The 22,208-nt window shown below is 41.0% G+C and overlaps 1 protein-coding gene across 6 annotated transcripts in view; it reads right to left on the reverse strand.

The window, feature by feature from the left end:
* Positions 1–1,389: 1,389 nt before the first annotated feature.
* Positions 1,390–22,208, reverse strand: part of DCBLD2 (discoidin, CUB and LCCL domain containing 2) — a 56,187-nt gene continuing 35,368 nt past the window's right edge. For 4 of the 6 annotated variants that reach the window (XM_039531729.1, XM_039531762.1, XM_039531753.1 and 1 more), the window contains 6 exons: positions 8,329–8,476; positions 7,747–7,884; positions 6,377–6,470; positions 5,711–5,760; positions 4,375–4,512; positions 1,390–2,902 (listed from right to left, as the gene is read on the reverse strand). In XM_039531729.1, the coding sequence (XP_039387663.1) occupies positions 2,475–2,902; positions 4,375–4,512; positions 5,711–5,760; positions 6,377–6,470; positions 7,747–7,884; positions 8,329–8,476 (996 nt within the window). In that variant the 3' untranslated portion in view covers positions 1,390–2,474. The remainder of the gene's footprint in view (positions 2,903–4,374; positions 4,513–5,710; positions 5,761–6,376; positions 6,471–7,746; positions 7,885–8,328; positions 8,477–22,208) is intronic. The other 2 variants (XM_039531735.1, XM_039531768.1) reach the window with 2 other exon arrangements.

Raw genomic sequence — 22,208 nt, forward strand, 5'->3', positions numbered from 1 at the left:
TTTGTCAGATGCATTTAAGAGCTAGAGTCTCCAAACTTTAAACAAATACATTTAGGAAAATACCACAGATAGAACAATCACCAGCTGTGGGAATTTTAACAAATATTTATGTAATCTTTTCATTAAATAATGGACTAGTACAAATAAGTAATAGGGCTAGTAATTGAAACTTTTATTGGAAGGCAGAGGCTTGTAGGCCACTGAGACTTAAAATATTCACATTTAGAGGCCAATCCTACAAAACTTTTATTCTCATCAGTAGAACCAGTCACATGAGTAAGAGTTTGCAGGATCAGGCCTTAAAACACAGTGCACATAATTCCAAATGGTTACTATCACAAACGTGATTAGTCTTAGTACCTCAGTAACAGGAGAAAAATAAGTTATGTATCACATTTTTGTAAAAACTCAAAATCAAGGGAAAAGGCAGAGTAAAGCTTTCCAATTTGCAGTAAGAATGAAGTAAGATGCTACGAAATACAATTTTCTAACATTTGGGCTTGGCAGTCACCTTTACCAGCATTAGTTTATATCTATATTTAGTAGTTGTACATCCAATTATACAGGCCTTGGACAAAAAACGAGGCTCATTTGAATCAAAAGAAAAGTCCATAAAACTGGGCTACTGTGTATGTAAGGATGTCACCTTTATAAACTTTTTCAGTAGCCTCCCAACAGTGCCATTATACTATTAAAAAAAATAAAGCTATTTAAAGAAGTTTTTCACTACTCACCATTATTTGTTTAATCAAAACAAGGTATGCGTTGTTTCTACAAGATAAATGTCTAAGTGATTAAAACAATTTGGTGGTGGTGTATTTTTTTAAACAGCATCCAGAGACGTTTTAATTTTCATTTGACAAGATTAAACTAAGCTATGGAGCTTTCTATCTCATCTACATGTAGGTAGAAGTAGACTAAGCTCTTTCAGAAGACCATTTCTCTTAATATGAAATTCAGCACAGCTTTAATTCTAAAATAAAAATACTGCAGGGACAGTTGAAACAATCAAGTATATGATGAATCCAATGGGTTACATAGTAGCTTTTAAACTGTTCCACACTTTAAAATAAATCTCAATTTGTTAAGACTTGGTAATTTTTACCCTTCATTCTAGAGATGAGCAGTCACGTTTACAAGTCCAGAGGACCAAATTTTCAAATGCACCTGTGCCAAAATGTACCCGCAACTACCCTGAAGTGTAGTGTTTGTGTAAATAAACTTATGTCTATGCACAAACTCCAACTTTCATGCAGTCATCATTTTATTCATGTGATTATGCTGGCCATTTTTGTGCATAAGCTTGAAAACCTATCCCTTAATCTTACAAGCTCTCAGCAGTACTTGCCTACTGATTTAAACCAGTAGGCAAGTTCTTTTTTTTTAAAAAAAAAGTCACTCTTTTAGACCTGCAATTTCCTCAAAGAATGACCAAGTTTTCAGCCTCATTGCAGAGGTAATTGGGAACCTCAGAGGATTCAAATTAGGATAATTCAGTAGTCTCACTTACTAGGGATAAATTCCCAAGTAACAATTGTTAAGGACACTGATCACACTGTAGTCTCTGTTTAGAAAAGAGTCTGACCACACAATGAATTAGTACAGAGAAATTATCCCTAGAAAAGAGAGGGGTGAGGTTCTATGGCCTGCAATGTGCAGGAGGTCAGACTAGGTGATCTTGATGGTCCCTTCTGACCTTAAAGTCCACGAGACTTGAGAAGATGTTGCAAAGGTAACTTACATTACAAAGCTAACAGATGTTGGGGTTTAGTTTTTTTTTAAAGGAAGCTAAGAACAGTAGAAAAATTGTTTCCTCCAAAGTAGCTCGCCTTACAGATTTCTAGCAACTCTGGATTGCCGATCCCACAAAGAAAAGGTGGAACACTGGTACTCATTCAAGCCTGATCCTGCTTCCGATGAAGTCAGTGGGAGTTTGTCCTAGAGTTCAGTTACAGCAGGAGCAGTCCCAGAAATATCAAGAGAGTTTTTGAAGGTCTCTTTGGGGAAGCTAGATGTTGGGTACAATCCCTCAGCTGCATCTCTTATACGTGGACTTCAGAAATGTTAAAGCTTGGTATTTCAGGAACAGTACCTTCAGCAAGGTCTAAATTATTGGCTCTCAGGCTATAGCAATGTATCATTCCTCTCCATGCAGCGTGACTATCAATTGCTGAAGTTCATCTTAGGGAACTCCTCTCTCTCATGTACAGTAGTAAACTGGGTGTCCATGGTTTCTGAACAGCAACAAATAAATCATATGTATATACCCTCAAAGAAATGGCAGGATTGTTAGTTTCCTAGACCTCCGATATCACATCACATTTTTGTTCAACTCCATGTTACTACAACTTACAATACAAAAAAAATTCAATGTGATTCAAAAGTGATTTTAATATAGTCACCTTCAAAGAATTTTGTTTTAAGAATTCACATTTGCCACCCCCTAGCTCATTCATAACTTACCTCAGTTCTCCTCAACTTCCTGTGAAATGTGGCATGCTCTGTGGTACCTGGTACACCAATTCAACTGAGGAACCCGGTCCAGGCATCCCCTTTGGTGTATCATACAGTGCATGTGCAGATGATGAGCTATCTGTCCTAGCTAAGAGTTTATTGCAAGTTCCCACTATGGGAGGGGCCTGGTTCCCTGTAGCCTTGAAAGTAGAAATAGAAGAGACACCAAGAGGTGCGGTGGAATGACCTGACATGTCCATGATTATTGGGGTTGCATATTCTGGTCCAGTGACAGGCAATGGTTCAGCGTAAGCATGATAAACTTCTTGTACAGGTGAGTTGTAAGGATCCACATCAGCATAGCTTGCTTCTTTTTCCTCTTCTGGTTTAAAGGTTGATCTCTGATGAAGTGTGCCAACGATTCCCCCTACCAGTGGTTGAGCATACTCTGTGCAATGTCCCAAAAAAGAAAATTTTACAGACAGGAAAATTTTAAACTCTAATATGGTGGCATTGTATTAAAAGGAGAAGCCCTCATTAGGAACATTGGAATTATCACACTGCATCAAGCCAATGGTCCATCTGGCCAATATCTTGTCTCTACCAGTGCCAGATATTTCAGAGGAAGATGCAAGAAACCCTGCAGTAGACAATTATTACAGTCTGAGCTGATACCACCTATAGTTAAGCTTGACACAGACTTCATATTATAAGAGCCCGATTTTACTTGCTTTGTAACTGCCAAACTTCAATTGCTTGGGCTGAAAATTTCTCATACTGGGTGTCTGCCCAGCAGGTCTAAGATTCAGTGAAAACTGTTTAGCTGTTTCCAATACGCAGATGTCAAGGATGTGGTTTTTGCTCTCCCATGAAAAATCAGAGTTTATACATGCTCAGTAGAGTTATGTTAGTTTGACAGGTCACTTGAGGTGTACACAAGGAGCCTCGGGGTGAGAGAGACTGGCATGAGAAGCCCTGGGACTGGCTAGGGGAGAAGCCAACAGGTGGAGAAGAGACTAAGATCAGGAGATGGGAAGACAGGACAGGGACAAATTGGAGGGGACACAGGCAGAAGGGTCTGTGCCCACTAGAGCACACTCTACAGAACCTGGAATTAAACCCAGGATCCCCAAATCTCTACATTGCTCTGATGTCAGCAAATAGCTGTGAAAGCCAGTGGACAAGTGTCTCACTCATTCCCCTCTAGGGCTGGTCTACAAAGAGGAGAGAACCTACTACTGCTCTCAGTCACTCTTAGCTCAAGTAGCAGAGGTCTGTGATGTGGAGGTAGGGGTTCCAACCCTGCTGTTAAAGGGGTCAATATGATTCCATAAGATGGAATTTGTTTTTTCAGTTTGCCTATTTAAAAATGTAGAGCAGGTCTACACTTAAAACACTGCAGTACCATGGTGCTGCTTTAGTGAAGATGCTACTACTCTGACAGGAGGGCTTCTCCCATCAGTGTAGTTAATCCACTTCTGCAAGAGGCAGTAGCTATGTTGAGGAGAGAAGTCCTCCCATCAACAGCATTGTCTATGCCAGCAATTAGGTTGGTATAACTGCATCGCACAGGGGTGTGTATTTTTCACAGCTCTAAGTTATACTGATATAAGTTTATAGTGTAGACCTGGCCTTAGGAAGTTACACACAAAACTAAGTTGAGAGAGAATATTAAGGTTGCAAAATCAAATACTCAAAAATTAGTATATGCCAGAATTAAGGTTGCTTCTCATAACTATGAGAAGACAGAACAGGTAGGGAGGAAAGCAGGAATATACCAAAGTAAAGCCATGTACTCTCTCCAGCACAAGCAATAGGAGATGAGGGGTAAAACCAGATTTCAGCTATAGAAAATGCATGCAATATAAATCATTTCACACATAAAGCCAAAATACACAGTCCACAACAAAAAACAGGTACCTGCAGACTCAGTCTGTAAGATAGTTGGGACTTCTCTTGGTCTCAGGTGACTAACTTCACTGTTGCTATAGCGAACAGGGGTTTCTTCATGCTCTGCTGACTTGGCAGGAAGAAACTGCTTCATGCCTTTCCACCACCCTTCAAGATTTTAGAAATAAAAGAAGTAAGAACTTACAACAATGCATAATAAAAAGTCAGTGGTAATTCATTCACGTAAGTTACTAAAGATGCTAAAAGTATCACATACCTTTCTTAGCCTCTGTGAAAACGGCTTGCCTTTCCTCCCTCCTCCCCCCGCCAGAAATGACAGGTCACAAAATTAGTTATCACTATTCACAGAACACCTGGAGCTTATAGGATATTTTACCAGACAACCATAAAATTACATTTAATATGTTATTGATGTCCAACAAATCTGTCTGACAAAAGGCTGGAGGCTCAGTAATAAGGCTTCCACTCAATTTTTGACTGATACCATTTCCAAAGCAACAGGGACAGAATGAAGAATCTAGCCCTGAATTTCTGTGTTACCACCCGTTGCTGGTCCTACTTTACAGAGGTAAGCAGTTCAGTAAATGAATTATTTTTAGGCTCAAAATACAGCATGGAAAATATTCCAGAGGTCATCTGGACAGTTTTAAACACAAACTTCTTGTGTTGAACAACAGTGAGCATTCTTGTGAATAAGGAGCCCCATGTATTAGCACCTCTAGGCTATAGATTTTAACTCCACCCTCCACCTTTCCCCCGCCCCTCAAAACAAGGTGGGTGTTTGTGTGTCACAGGAGTGTGTGTTAAACTGCGGATTTTCACAAGGTGAAAAATCACAAGAAGCTAATCAGATTAGTATTATAGGCATGGAAGGCTGAGAAAATCTCACACACTTAAAAGAGCAATGGTGAAATAGAAAAGAAAGTTGACAAGCACACTAAAGTGCTTTCAATACTAAAAAAGCCTACAAAAGTTCATCAATTTTCAGAACTCACAGGATATCTGATTACTATATATGCAAAATTTATTGCTCAAAATGAGATTTCTTGTTTGTTTAAATGGAAAGATTCCAACCTTTCCTGTATAGAATTTCAAGAGAGTATTCCAAGATTCTGAGTGGAGATCTAATAGCATATGTTGGAAAAAAAAATGAGTCTTCCTATTTTTGAAGCCAACGTACAGAAAGAAAAGTTAGAAGTCTGAATGGAAAAGGAATTCAGTACCACTGTGTTACAACAAGCTGGTAGAGATGAAGTTACAGATATTGTTTAAAACACATGCTTTAAAACACTGATGCTCATTAAGGCTGGCACTGAGTGCAGAGATTTTGCCACCGTTTTGTTACCTGCGCGATCCCAGTAAGGTATGTCATATGTTCCTTCAGCTTTTTTCTTTCTGGAGAAAAAAATAAAAAGTTGGACACATTTAACTACCATATTCAAATGCAAAAACACATGAATACTGATTTAGCAAACATTTTCCTTCAGAAGAAAAATCCTGACAAGTTATAGCACTGAAATGTTTACAGACTAGTAATGATTTCTATTATAAATCCTGATAGCTGGTGGTAGTTGGAGGATATGAAGCTGCAGCTTACCAATTTCAGCCTCCTGCAAGCTCCTCCTAACCTGGACAACATGAAAGGAGACTGCTGGGTCATGTACTAGGGTGGATCCCTCTGAGTTGACTGGGGAGTGAATGCCTTGACTATGCCCTTGGCTGTAGCTGGTGCTCAAGTTTCAAAATATAATTCCCAACCAACTAGCGTCTCCTAAAATTTCAGGAAAAGAACTCAATAGAATAGAGCAAACCTTCATAATGCTAGCCAATAAAATATGGTATCTTCAGAATGCAGAACATTTCCTCTTCATACATGAATAAACTTCTGAACGAATAAATCCATTCTGGAAATGGTTTAACTACAGTTTCCATACTTACATATGCCGTGTATTTCATATCTACATGCTAAATTAAAATACTTTACATGAGCGCTGATCATCTATTCATTTACCGGTTTCTCCAGTGCCATGCACACACTAAGATCAGAATGAGAGTAGTGAAGACCATCACCAATACTGGAACTAGGACTGCTGCCAATGCCACATCTGAAATCCATTAAACAAAAGCGGTGTCAGACAGAATAACCTTTTGCACATCCATTTTTAGTTCATAAGTTCTTTAAAGAAGACACCACAATTTTCTATATATTTGTACAGTGCCTAGCACAATGGGGTCCTGGCCTTTAGGCGCTACCTTAAATGTAAATGTTAAATAATAATAGATTTAACACCCAATTTTTCCACATATCTGTACAATCAGTAGTTTTTCCAAGCTAGTGTATCAGAGTCAGAACATTTCTGATTATTTGTATATATAAAAACAGTTCAAATTATAATTTGCCTGAATATCAACCTAAAGAAATTAGAACAGCACAGGAACACGCACTTCTGAACTTACAATACTTAAAATTGACTTGAAGGTGTTAATGACATTTAAACAGTGTTCATATACCATTTGGCAGCAGCCTACTCTTTGGACTACTGTCCCAACCACCCTTCATCACTGCCTGCACAGGTTGCCTGTGTGTTGTGTGAAGAAGTACTTGCTTTTGGTTTAAACCTGATGCCTATTAATTTCATTGGGTGACCGCTAGTTCTTGTGTTATGTGAAGGATTAAATACTTCCCTATTCATTTTCTCCACACCATTCATGATTTTGTAGACCTCTATCATATCCTCCTAGGTCATCTCTTTTCTAAGCTGAACTGTCCCAGTCTTTTTAAGTATCAGAGGGGTAGCCGTGTTAGTCTGTATCCACAAAAACAGCGAGGAGTCCGGTGGCACCTTAAAGACTAACAGATTTATTTGGGCATAAGCCAACTTCAGATCCAGTCTTTTTAATCTTTCACAAAGAGGCTGTTCCGAAGGATTTGCGTATCTGAGGCCACAATGTAGCTATAAATTGTTACCCATCATATGGGTCTCTACTATAGTAATATAAATATTTAAAAGGAAAAAGTTCAAGTGATAGGATTTGTTACAGCAGGTACAAGTTCAGAGCACCATAAAGGGCAGAGAGTAAATCCAAAATAATTTACATTTAGATAAACTATGTTGGCGTAAGAGAGACAAGGTAGGAGAGGTAATATCTTTTATTGGACCAACTTCTGTTGAGACAAGCTTGCGAGCTACACAGAGGAACAGCTCTGTGATGCTTGAAAGTTTATCTCACCAAAAGAAGTTGGCCCCCAAAAAAGGTAACACTTCACACACCTTGTCTCTAATATCCTGGGACCAACAACACTGCAAACAGTGAAAGATATGTTAGCATAAGACCTATTACTACAGTTCTCAAACACTATCACCACTTAAGTGTTGATACCTTTGGTTACAGTTGGAGTCACAGTGGTGTTTTTGATCTCAGGAGTGGAGGTTGTTTTATCAGTCTGCAGGGAGAAGTCGTTGTTACTTTGTGGTGGTGGTGGTGGCGGCGGCGGCATGGTAAGTTTTGGAGCCCGACCTGTAGAAACATATTTAGGAAAAACGTTTTCCCAATCCTGGTGCTGGTTTAAGTTTAACAAGCTCCCTACAGAGGAAAGGGAAATGTGGCCAGTTTACCAAAGAACTCGTTCATTTTGTTCAGTCAGAAAAGGACATGAGCCCATGAGAAGAAAAAGCCAATTGCTAGTATCATTGATACAAGGAGCTTACTCGTGAAGCACCTCAAGCAGGTATTTTCCAAGTCACATAAGTCCCAGAATATTTTGAGTGTCAATTAAACTAGAAATTATTAGTCCAGCGGACGTTACAGGAAGATGAGATTTTTCTGATCCCAAAAATATTATTTTAGAGAAAAGCTTTGTCATGATTTCTTATGGAAAACAAGGCCAAAAGTTAAATTAAGTGATAGCTACAAACATATTCCAGTGTTTTACAGTGACTGAGGCATTTTTAATAGTCTTACCTATACTAAACTGACATCCTAGCAGTTCCACTTTCATTGCAATTTTCTGATGCCATTTTAACGGGTTAACCCTAACAAAACGTGCAATAATAGGTGGAATGAAGTTATTGCGAACTTCTTGATAATACTCAGTGTTTCCTTGAAATATCTAAAAAAAAAAAAAAAAATTCAAACTGAATTATTAGCTCCTACAATGTATGCTATACCAATTCATTGCTAACTATGCCCTATAACTTCAATTAACCAAATAAGCAGTGCAAGGCATTGTGCAATTAGGACTGATTACCTGTTTCCCAGAACAGTGCTGCTGACCAAGCTTCTCAAAGAGAAAGGGTGACTAATTGTAGTGAAGTATGAATCAAAACCTCAACATCTTACCTCCAAATTAGACAAGTAGAAATAAGGGTACGTCCAGACTACCCGCCGTATCGGCAGGTAGCGATCGATTTATTGTGGATCAATATTTCGCGTCTCATCTAGATGCGATACATCGATCACCGAACGCGCTCCCCGTTGACTCCAGAACTCCACCGGAACGAGCGGCAGTAGCGGAGTCGATGGGGGAGCCGCGGACGTCAATCCTGTGCCGTGAGGATGGGAGGTAAGTCGGAATAAGATACTTCGACTTCAGCTACTATATTCCCGTAGCTGAAGTTGCGTATCTCCCCCCGCCGCCCCACACACACTGTAGACCAGGCCTAAAACTTTAGTGCCCGTCATCTACCTCCTTTCCAGTATCTTTGTCTCAGAATAAAATCTGCCAGCTATCATGACATTACTCCATTGTCATCTTACATATAATGCCTATAGCAAGAGTCTAATCTTACTGATAGATAATTATGCATCTTATATCCATCAGTCTTGTACTTATACCTCAAATATGGCAGGCAGATGCATCAACAGAATGCCAGAAAACTGCTGATGCCTTTATATTTTAGGTTGTCATGCGTATGGATAAAACCTCTATTAAATGGAATTCAAAACCCGCTCAAGTATGTAATCAACATTACACTCTAGTGCTTGTATGGTTGCAGCCTACAGAGGTTGTAAATCTTGATATGAAAACAAAAGGGACTCTGGAATTTTGAAAAACTCACAAAAAGACCTTTAGCAACAATTCCTTATATTTGTTCAAGGTAAAAATTGTGAATTTTTTTTGTCATGGAACTTTTCGGGCCACGAATTATTTTCACATAGCAAATCAAACAAATGCCAGCCATTACATACACTTCTACCCCGATATAACATGAATTTGGATATAACGTGGTAAAGCAGACCTCCGGCGGGGGAGGGGGGGCTGCGCACTCCGGCGGATCAAAGCAAGTTCAATATAACGCAGTTTCACCTATAACGCGGTAAGATTTTTTGGCTCCCGAGGACAGCGTTATATCGAGGTCGAGGTGTAGTTACTATCTGACCACCATCACTTAGCCTGACACACACTAATGACTTAGAAAGACTACTTTGAATGTGTGATGGAAAAAGAGAAACCAAATTCAGTGTTCTCTGAAGGTACTGAACATGATCAGACAACTTTGACCGGAAACTCAGGGGCATGGGTTGGTTGGTCCAAACTATAAGGGGGGATGAGATCCCAATAGAAAGTTACTTCCCTCCTTCCTTTGCAGTGTAAGCAGAAGGAGGCCTTGAAAAATACTAGTAACTAGACCCTCCTTGGTGGGGGGAGAAGGGGGAATCAAATACCTGAGAGCCAAGGTCTATTTGAGCCTGCAATTCCCTGTTGGTATATTAATGGGATACTTCCCTCATATATGGCAATTTCAACTGAAGCAGTCTATCATAAGCAACCCTGAGAGAGCAAGCTTGATGACTAGGGTTGACAACACAGCTACTGAGTAATCCTGGGAATGGAGGCAACTTCCTCATATTGTCCAGAAGTATCTAAAACCAAGACATGGAAACAATACTTTCCATAAGCCCGCTAGCGTCCCTACAGACACACTTTGTCCTATTCTTTTTAGAGGATCTACTGACCCAGCTTGTTACGATCATTTAGATCAAGGGTAGAGTTTCAAACTTGATCTGCTATTCGATTGGCAGCCAGCAGAGTTATCTGGACACAAACATACTGTGTTCTTATCAACCTGGGTTAGCCAGAAGGTGCACTCTGCACCAGCTGTGCTTTCTTTAGTGCCCGAATGAAGAGTGAATTACAACAATCTGCTCTAAGTTTATCAGTGTGGCCAAGTCTGCGTCTGGCAGGATAGGATGTATTCTGATCAGCTGACAGTGGAAGAAAGTTTTTCTAGATGCTCTTTCTAGGATCAGTCCAGGACAACTACGTGGAGCGTTATTTTGATGGAGTAGGGCAAGTGTCCCCTATAGCTCTTCAAAGTGTATTCTATCCACAAGCATAATCTCTGTCTTTCCCAGAAGCCAAGCTCATCAAGGTTCTGAGATAGCTAGAGGATGACATGGTTTGCATTTGAATCAAGGGAAATGTATCTATGTATTGTTTGCATTTTCTTTCTGCCAGCATTAGAGACAGGTGTTAGATAAGCCCAAGTTGAGAACCTCAATGCACAAGGGCCTTGGTTACTGCAGCGTTTGTCTGTCACAACCTTCTAGATGCAGCCCCAACCTCATGACTGGTATTTTTCATAATCCTCTATTAATCCAAAGGGTGGGAAGGAAAAGATAATGCTAGATCATCACATGGACTTTTAGCTCCATCTACAGGAAAAAGGCAGCAAAGACAGCTAATTTCCTATTGAAAGTCAAAACACCTGCCCTTTTACCACCAATACATCAAGAAAGAAAACAAAAATTCCTACTGGTTCCTCCATTCTTACTTTAATTAAGATTAGTTATACAGTATCACAAGTTTATCTACTGTAAATTGGATACGATTAACATAAGATCTCTAGTTCAGGAACTTGTATGTCACTGAATATTTATGTAAAAGAATGGAGTGCAGTTTGCAGTGGATTAAAAAGTGCTTGAATAGAAGTCATTGCCAGCCTCCCACCGCAAGAGCACTTACCCCAAACTTCCTCATTCGCGCATTGCTCAGATATGCATATGCTGATACAATCTTTGCTTTTATACAAAAATCTAATTCCAGAGAAAAAATTATGGTACTGGTACAGTCATCTTATAAGGCACATTAGAGTCTTGTACACATATTCTGGTCAACTGCAAGTTTTGTACTTCTTTACATAGGACAGAATAGAGTCTAGGTAAAGCCAAATCCCCTATAAAGTATAGCATTGTATTCTCTGCTAGACTATGGATCAATGCAAACTCTTTGAGATAGGGACGGTCTTTTTGTTGTGTAACTAATAGGATGAGGTCCTGGTCTGTGGAGGGAACTCCTCTGCCAGTGGTTCTCAAATGAGTTTTTACTGTGGCCAAATGTGTGGCCAAAGCATATTCCCAGTGGCCACAGTTTTGAATGTTAAAATATTATACTAGTGATAATCTAGTCATGTGGTTATCTGAAAGTATCATGTAAATAAACAATACATCTTTTCAGTGTAAAAACTAATATGTACTATTAACAATACCACAAAAGTTACATAGCTTTTATTAACTATATTACTGTCAATTACTAACAATTTTTTAAAAAGTTTTAAACAAAATCTCATTTTTTGTAGCCAAATAGTTGTAAATATGAACTTTTTTTAATTTCAAAAGGTTCTTGAAAGGGAACTGATCATGACTCCTCTCTTCCGGCACAAGTCAGAGTACAGCCTCCGGGTTTTTGTCAGTACGCTTGTTTCTCTATTTGCTCTTCACAAAGTGAAGTGCCCTGAAAGCACACTTATGTATAACAGTTGTTGGAAACATGGTTCGCATCACTACAGCCACATGCACAGGTTCTTTGAAGTGATCTGAATGCTTTGCACATCAAAATTTCTCAGCTTTGTCACACAGGGATCACAGAGAGGGCGCTTCAGTTGTTCATTCACGGAGGCAGCAGCCCTACTACACTACAATGAAATGCTGCTGGGCCCACCGTGGGCTTTGGCAGCTGCTGCAGGGAGTAGAGTAGGTGGTCGCAGCAGGGAGTTTGGGAAAAGGGCGCCAAGACCCTAAATGTTGTGCTGGCCATATTTTAGAATCACTGTCCTAGGCACTACAGGAATACAGATAGTACATGAACAATGATGTAGTGAACAACAGTGAGAGACCAGTGCAGGTTTCTTTTTTAAATGCACACTGTGATGTATGCGATGGTGGAGTTATGACTGCACACTAGGATAGCACGTAGATGATATTATAGGGATAGGCAATATCAGAAATGTCTAAGATGCTTCCACCGCAGAAAAGTAATGTGTTAAAAAACATTCAAAGAATTCCTCCTACTTCAGTAGATTCAGACCAATATCAGTGATTGTTATAGCACCATAAAGGAAGTGCAGCTACAAATACTGTGTAGAACACTTCTAGTTTTGGGTCCAAACAAGCAAGAATCTGAGCTGAAATTCTAATTTCATAATTTACTTCATATATAAGATTATAGATATCACATACCTCCATAACTAACACTACGTTAAAACTAGGACAGTTGATTAATGGCAGTTACCGTATATACTCGATCATAAACCAGTTCGTTTATAAGCCGACTCCCCTCCCCTCCTCCAAGATGGATAAGTAAAAATGGAAAATTTTTATAACCCGTTCATAAGCCGACCCTATAATTCGGGTCAACAAACTTTGGCTCCCGGGCCATCAGGATAAGCCACTGGTGGGCTGAGACGGTTTGTTTACCTCAAGCATCTGCAGGCACGGAGGTAAACCTAAGTAAACAAAGTGTCCTGGCGCATCAGCCGCGTACCCTGACAGGACGGGACAGCAACTGGTGGGGAAATTTTTTTGGGGGGGAGGGAGGGGGAAGAGAAGCTGGGAGTCAGGGGAGTAACCCCAGTGACCCCACCCCCCACAATCCCACCCCTAGCTGGGGACCCCCACACTCTCCCCATCCCATCCCTTCTCACCTTATCTGGGGAGGGCCAGGGGAGGATGTCTCTGGCCTGGCTGGAGCTGCTCCAGTGGGCTCGGTGGCGCAGCCGCAGCCTGCTCTGGGGGGCGGGGCCGAGCGGCAGGGCTGCAGCCTGCCAGCCCCGGAGCTGCAGCTGCTTTGGAGGCTGGGGGGAGAGCAGCCTGGCCAGAAGCAGAGAGACTCTGGCCCCGCCTCTTCCCTTCTGGCTCTGCTGGCTGTGCTGCCTCTCCTTGCTCCCTCTGTTGGGGGGAGGGACTGTGTCCCACCTCTCCCCCTCTATACCCATTCATAAGCCGACTCCCTTCTCTGGTGCTTCCCTTTTTTACTAAAAAAAATGTGGCTTATGAATGAGTATATACGGTAACTCATGTGATTAACTCAAGAAAATTAATCATGATTAATCGCAGTTTTAATCGCACTATTAAACAATAGAATACCAATCGAAATTTATTAAATATTTTTGGATGATCAATATACTGATTTCAATTACAACACAGTGCTCACTTTATATTATTTTAATTACAAATATATGCACTGTAAAAATGATAAACAATATAAATAGTATTTTTCAGTTCACCTCATACAATACCGTAATGCAATCTCTTTATTGTGAAAGTGCAACTTACAAATGTAGATTTTTTTTTATGTAACTGCACTCAAAAACAAAATAATGTAAAACTTTAGAGCCTACAAGGCCACTCAGTCCTACTTCTTGTTCAGCCAATCTCTCAGACAAACAAGTTTGTTTACATTTATGGGAGATAATGCTGCCAACTTCTTATTTACAATGTCATCTGAAAGTGAGAACAGGCGTTTGGCATGGCACTTTTGTAGCCAGCATTGCAAGGTATTTACGTGCCAGATATGCTAAACATCTGCGTGCCCCTTCATGCTTTGGCCACCATTCCAGAAGACCTACTTTTTGATGATGACGCTCATTAAAAAAATGTGTTAATTAAATTTGTGACTGCACTTCTTGGGGGAGAATAGTATGTCTCCTGCTCTGTTTTACCTGCATTCTGCCATATACTTCATGTTATAGCAGTCTTGGGACACTTTCACAGCAGATTTGACAAAACGCAAAGAAGGTATCAATGTAAAATTTTTAAAGATGGCTACAGCACTTCACCCAAGGTTTAAGAATCGGAAGTGCCTTCCAAAATCTGAGAGGGATGAGGTGTGGAGAATGCTTTCAGAAGTCTTAAAAAAGCAACATTCCAATGCAGAAACTACAGAACTCGAACCACCAAAAAAGAAAATCAACCTTCTGCTGGTGTGTAAGCGAGTGGACTCACCCCTGCGGTGCCTCCTGCTGGTCTCTGTTGGGAATTAGCTCTCCAACCATCAGAGCGCCCTCTGCAGGCCTGTGATCCACCTTACCACTGGCCCCGTGTCCCTCCCAGGACCCCGGTGCCCCTTTCTCTGGGGTGCTGCCCCTTTGGCAGTAACCCCCAATCTCAGGGTTTCCTCTCCCAGGGGAACCCCCACCCCCTATCCCCACCTTGCCTCAGTCTTGGCTACTGCCAGTCATTGTCTAGCCCCCATTCACTGGGGCAGACTGCAGTGTATCAGCCACTCATCACAGGCAAAGGGGTTTGGACCTGCTGCCTCTGCCTACTCGTGGGCTGCCCCTTTGCAACCCCAGTACCCAGTTGGCCTTACCCTGGGCCTGCAGCCTGTGGGGTTTCCAGGCCAGAGCTCCCCCAGCTCCTCTTGCCTTCCCCCAGCCCTGCTCCACCTTAGGTACCCAGGTATGTTCCCTAGCAGCCAGGCCCTTCTCCCTCTAAAGGCAGAGAGAGAGAGAGAGTATTTGCTCCTGGCTTTCCTGGCTTTTATAGGGCCAGCTGGGTCTGTTTGGGGCATGGCCACAGCTGAGGCTGGTTTCCCCCAATCAGCCCAGCTTTTCCCCTGCCACAGCCCTCTCAAAGGGCTGTTTTAAGCCCTTCCAGGCAGGAGCGGGTGACCACCCCTCTACATGCTCGCATCTAACTCAGATGATGAAAATTAACATGCACCGATCCGTTCTCCTCTGGATTGTTAATGAGCAGAACCCGTCATCAGCATGGACGCATGTCCTCTGGAATGGTGGCTGAAGCATGAAGGGCAGCAGTGGCTCCAGGCACCAGCGCTCCAAGCATGTGCCTGGGGCGGCAAGCCGCGGGGGGCGCCCTGCTCGTCCCTGCAAGGGTGGCAGTCAGGCAGCCTTCGGCAGCTTGCCTGCAAGAGGTCCGCCGGTCCCGCGGCAATTCAACAGCAGGTACACCAAATCCGCGGGACCGGGGCCCTCCCGCAGGCAAGCCACTGAAGGCTGCCTGACTGCCATGATTGGGGCGGCAAAAAAGCTAGAGCCGCCCCTGATGAAGGGACATATGAATCTTTACCGCATCTGGCACGTAAATAACTTGCGACACAGGCTACAACAGTGCTATGCGAACCCCTGTTCTCATTTTCAGCTGACACTGTAAATAAGAAGCGGGCAGCATTATCTCCCGTAAATGTAAACACATTTGTTTGTCTTAACGATTGGATGAACAAGAAGTAGGACTGACTGGACTTGTAGGCTCTATGCTCCCTACAATTATTGTTATTTATTATTTGTATTATTATAGCATCTAGTCCAGCCACGGCAAGGAGCCCATTGTGTTAGGTGCTGTACAAAAACCAAAAAATACACTATGTCTGCCTCCACTCTTGTTTTAGAACTACATCCGTGCAATTATGATGTGTGTGTGTTATGCTTTTAGTTTAGCAGTACATACTTGGGGATTAAAGTACATTTTCTCAAATTTGAAAATACTGACCAACTTTCTTTCTAATTTGTACTTTTACTTTCTGAAGGGACAGAAAGTAGTTTCATTCACTAAAATAAACAACATTAGTACATGGATAGCATACTGTAACAGAGGTGTAGGGGTGTGTGTGTGTGTGTGTGTGCGCGCGCGCGCGCAAAGTTAAAGACGTTCTCAGTATACCACGCACCAGGCTCCAGAGTTTTATCAAAACAGTCTTCAGAATGATAAGTGCATGAACTAGACACTGAAGCCTGCAAATATATTATGGGCCTCATTTGCTCAGAGAGTATGTTGGTAAAGGGAATCTATTCTGTTTATTTTAAAATAATTGAACAGTAGGGTATTTAACTTCTGACAGTGTACTCTGTGCTGTACAATTCAGAGGAAGTCCCCATCCCAAAATGCTTATAATCTAAACAGACAGATCACAAGAAGATGGCTTTAATTTAGGACTATTTTCTTTTTTAATAGTGGGCTGACAGTTCTTGCTGACATACGGTAGCATTTATGGGCCCCACAGAAGGAGAGCTCTTTCAGGAGAGAGACATATGAGTGGGCTGATGCCCAATGCACAAAGATCTGTTCTCCTAACTGCTCACTTGTATTCTTGTTTGTGCTATATGCCAGTTACTATTGCTAGGATAATGTGATAGCAGCAATAGAAAAGAATGCTTTCTTCAATTTTCTAGACTGTTTAATATCATAATGCTAATCAATAAACACTACTGAATGGAGCAAGATTGGTCTGCAACTGGCTAAACAGTTCTTTGCTCTTGGATTAAGAGACCCAATTGCAAAAGGTGGTTTGTCTGTTTTTTAAAATATGCCTAACAGTGTCCAAAATTTCCTAATGTGTATAAGGGTTCTGTGAACCCAATTTAACATCTTATTAGGCACAGATTTTCAGGCATGTGCGCAGCATTTTCTGAAAATTAATCTCCTTTAAGCTCCCTCAAACTGGGCACCCAAGAATGGAAGCAACTAAAATCATTAGTTGCTTTTGATAATGTTAGCCAGCGTCTTCAGTAAGATCAACAATGAACAGTATTGCTGCTCATTCACTGCTTCTTTCTATTTAGGTCAAATTTATGGTACCAAGCACTGAAGTAGTCTCTCAATCAGATTTGTCTTAAACTCGGTTTGTTTGTTTTTTTAACATGAAAACACATGTAAGGGAAGCAAAGGGTTTTTTTTAGATAAAAATAGATTTCCATCTTTTTTGTATTCCTATCTGCCCCTGCTGTTTTCCTCTCCCCTTCAGAAAGCAAATAAGCCACAACAGGTTAGCTTTTATCTTTCACTTCTCATTAATCACCACTTCAAATACTTCCTTCTGATTTTTTCAAAATAAAAGGTTAGAAGCAGTAGCAGAAACATAATCGTAAAAAGCCCTGGTTGCATCACCATTTTCTTCTCACAATTTTCCTTATAACTTGCAAGAGTTACAAAACTACTAGCAAGAGTTGCAACAGTGCTCAACTCTTGACTTTTTAAACTTATTTTTAACAATGTAAATTGGAATAAAACCTCCAGATGCGTGTACTATGCATATATTTAAGAATCAAAGGGAGAACATCCGCATAGAAGGGGCTACTGAAAATCACAGCTGTATAGAAGGTGATCTAGGAGCAGAGGGGAGTATACTACAGTATAACTATAGATTCCTTTTTTATTCCAATTATTTAAATATACTTTTTCCATCACAACTGGCAGGTTTTGGTTAAGTACATTTCTACAAATGTATTTTTAAATATTTCTTCTTTTATTTAAGACTTTATTTTATTAACTACAATGGATTTTCAAGCTACACATTGTATTCCACTTCAGGAATTTGCAGGTGGTCACTATACTGGAGACAAAAATACACAGTTCAAATACACTGTAGAAAAGGCTTATATCTAAATATAAAAATAGAAAACCTTTCTATTCTCAGGCAGGAGAATGATCCAATTTAACATCTTTGACATGAAGTCTAATTATCAGGCTAAAGAGCGAAGATTTTACCTTAAAGGCCAGAAGAGGGCAGTCAAAGCTAGAATTAAAATGAATGGCTAATTATGTTTCTTAGACTGCCCAAAGCTAACTCACAGTTCTTAGTCAGTTTTCCTGTGTAGCTTCAGCAGGCAGGACCAGTCCTGTCAGTCACCAGGGAGTGTCTTACTCCCCTCTCCAGAAGACTTCCCAGTGTGACTGTTTCCAAGGCTCAGAGGTATCCTAAGAATTCTGACACAAAATAAAAGTAACGAAGACACCTTTTCCTATGTTTCAACTGTCAACAGAAGACTTCCCATCACAATATGGGTTAGAATTGCAAGATGAAAGGTAATAAGAAAGGCCATCACATTAGCAATTGCAATCTTGTCCCGTTTCTCAACCAGGTGTCCCACTTTGAATCCATTCCTGGTTTACCTCCAGGCTAATGATAAGAGCTCTTCTTGGGAACAATTTGCGATAGCGTGAAGGTGAACATGGGAGAGAAGGAATAAGAATCTTTGAAGTGGGTGCACATTCACGCTCTTCAAATCCAGGATAACTCTGATCCCTTGTTACTGCAAAGGATGAAGAAGAATGTGGAATTGGTCTGTGAGTATCCTCTCCAGTTTTGTACTAGTTCAATGACCGGCAAGTGGGACAGCAACCTCCCAAATCATCTGGATATACTTTATCAGACATTGAAAAGAAGAAAAGGGAGTTGGAGGGAGGAGGCAAGAATCAGCTTCAAGGGACTTGAATTCTATTACAGAAACTTTACCAACTACTTCTGTCACCCACTGATCCAAGGAGGTGGCAGGCTACTGGCTGACACTGAAGAAGCATGACTCCACAGGGTTCCCCCCTCGGATGGGTACAGGAGAGAATGGAAGCAAAGTATTTTTGTTGTTCAGGGTGGATATCTGGAGAAAATATTTCTGGGAGTTTTAGTGCAGGATCTATTCCAACACCCTTTCCATCAAGTTACTGTCTCATCAGCAGAAGTTAGATGAGGAAAAACCTCAAAAGGACTGTTTGTTCCTAACTGGAGGTTTGTAAATCTTTCTTCTGGTATCTTGCCAATGGCAGGATTTTCTCATCCTATGACTTCTAGGACTGCTTTGTCTAAGCATTCAAAGCACTCAAAAATAAAGTGCTCAGTAAAGAAACCATCACGTCTTCGGATGTCTGCCTTCCATTGTACAGTCCCCAAATGCCTTATTATTGTGCTCCTGGGTAGCCACAAAGCAAATGGAAGAAGGCACAAATCTGATACTAAAGCTGCTCCTAGAGAGCCATTTTATGTAGTAGTTGATTTCAGGTCCTTAGGCCCAGCCAGGTATTTTCTGAGGGGAACCCCATACAGGCCAAAATGGCACAAGCAAAACATGTAGCAGCGGTAGAAGAGAAGACGCTTAAGTCCTGCAGATGTAGCCACAGCACCAGGAGGACTCTTGCCTGTGATCACTGAGCAATTTAGGTAGAACATTGCCTTCTAAAAGGATGACTGATTCTCATAGTTAGCGATGGCTGAGTAAACACTTTGTGAGGGTAGCAGTCTGACTTCAACTCTGAGGCTCTGTTAAATTTGAGCCATTTCAGAGTGCTGATTAAACTGTTTGGTAGGCCTCACTCTGCTTTTAAATATTTTCCAGGACTGGATCAAGAGCTCTACTTTGGAAACTTAAAGAAAGTACATCTTTGTTGACTGTCCTGTGTTTAACCCTGAAACCATGTGAGTATCAATACACAAGAGTGGAGATTTGGCAGGAGAGAAAATGAAGAGAGAAGAGAAGCCATTCCTGGGATTCTTCCTTTGAATCCAAACCTGAGGCAGGCAAGTTGTCTGGAAGAAGAAATTCTCGGATGAGTGAGTCCTTAGGTGAACTCAGTACATGCCTCTTTCTTGTCTTTGGCGTCTCACCACCAGAGCTATAGATTTAATCCTTTATACAGAAGGATCAGTGAGATTGGTTAGCTCCAATTTCTCTCAGCCATATTCTGGTGGAGGCTAGGCACGGTAGGACGAAGAATTCCTTTGCTTCCTCTCATAGGTTGCAGGAACACTTTCACCTCCTCCAAGAGAAAGGAAGCAGAAGGGGTCAATGTCACCTTATTTGAAATTCCCTCTGAATGATATATTTGACCTTTGCTGGCCTGCTCCTGAAAAAAAGTCCATTTGGTGTCCAGCAGGGAAGAGGAGGCTCTCAGGACCAGCTCAGATGGTAGGCTATCCTACACTAGCCATACTGATGATTGAGATGGAGGATGATGACAGAATAGTTTGGTTGCCTGAGACTGGCAGCAACCATTGGATAAATTCTGCAGAAGGTTATCTCTAGGGTAACTAGGGAGTTTAAAATCAGCAATGGTGAGCTACTTACCCCCGGGCTGGCTGAAAGCACTGGCGGCTGTTTGGGGTGTGACTGTTCAGTGATGGACAGGATTTTCTGCTCTGGAGCAGAGTTCAGCTAAGCAGCCCCTAATCTGCCAGTGGCATCCAGGAGACTGTCTGAAGAAGCCTTAGGTTCAGGAAGAGACATCTGGAGCAGCACTGGAGCTGGTTACTGGCATGTCTGCAGATGTACAACTAAACCTGGTAACTAGGACACCATTATTTATAGTGGTGCTGCTCTCACTACTGTTGAACCCTCTTGATTAGGCCTTCCTGTTTGGCTACTGCTGGGAACTCAGGTTGCCAGGTTCCTCATTTCAGCTGAGCAACTGGAATGTCACTTCTGGTGGTACCGGAAGGAAGGCTACAAGATTGCACTCACTGGGAAGGGCTCCTCCTAGATACGGAAAGAACAGGATCTCTCTGCCGAGAATGTCTGCAGGGGATCTGCCCATCTAAGGCCTCTATCTCTGGCTCTGCTTGAAGCCAGGAGGGTTGGGGAGACCACAAGATACTGAACACTGGAACAGAGATGTTCCCAGCTAGGAGAAACAAAGGAATTCTAGCGTGGCTTCTGAGTTATTCCTCTAAGTGCTTGCTATGTTCTCATGTTAGGAGGCAGAGGGAACCAGGAAATTTTCTAGAAGGGTGAACGAAGCTCCTTTCGGCCGATTGACAAGTCTGGTCCTACCTCCTGAAGCTGCAGAGCCCAGAAGAAGCAAGTGTTGGAATGGTAAGCCTGGATATGAGAAAAAAACAAATGAATATGTCTAACTTTTGGTTTTAAAAAGTTTGGCCACCGTCTCCTCTAACATTTCTTGGAATCTTATTTAATTACATGAACATTTTGGGAAAGACAAAAAAAAAGAGCAATCCCACTCAAAGTATAATACCAGTAATACAAAGAGACAAAGTAGGACAATCTCATTATGAAATACTCCTAAGCCTGATATTACAGTTATTAGTGTAATTTTAAAGAGTATTCTTAACAGAGTAGCAATGTGACAGTCTGTTGGTTGTTCAACTGCATGAGATAGCATCTTTTTTCCAAGAAAAGTATTGGCATGTTCAGCCAAATGATCAGACTTCCCACATATAGTTGGATTCTTTATAATTTTGTCTGTATATGGAAAAAAGCACGGCAAATTAACATAATTTAAAATTAAAAAAAAACTGTACTCACATTAGGGTCTAGAAAAGTCACTTTATTGGATTCTAGACACTGCATGAAACCCATCAGGTAACATATATTGTGCCTACAAATTTGCAGCAAAATAAACCAAATACTCATTTCAGTGAGGTCAGCAGGAATTTTGCCATTATTTTAACAGAATCCGAATTTAGACCACTGGGAAGAATTAAGTAGAGATTATTAGTCTTATCCAATTTTCGTTACCTATAGCCATTCAAGTGATACCTTTAAAGTTTTTTTTTTAAGTGCAGGATATGCCATGTGTTTAATAATCTTACATTTTCAATACAGATTTATTGTGAAATTACATATCACAATAACTCATTCTCAATGAGAACTTTTAAAAATGAAATGTTTACTATGGAATTTAATTGGTTAAATGCCATGAGGAAAAAAAGATTATGTGCTAATATTTTTGTGAAAATAGTGGGAGATGAACAGAAACAGCGTAGAGAAAGGAGAAATCCAAATACTACTCTATGTTCACAAGGGAAAGAAAATCTCTGGTCTATGTTACTACATATGAAGAAAAATGTATTTTGGGAAAAGTCTAGATATTCTGAA

The sequence above is a fragment of the Mauremys reevesii genome, linkage group 1 (assembly GCF_016161935.1).
Source record: "Mauremys reevesii isolate NIE-2019 linkage group 1, ASM1616193v1, whole genome shotgun sequence".
NCBI lineage: Eukaryota > Metazoa > Chordata > Testudines > Geoemydidae > Mauremys > Mauremys reevesii.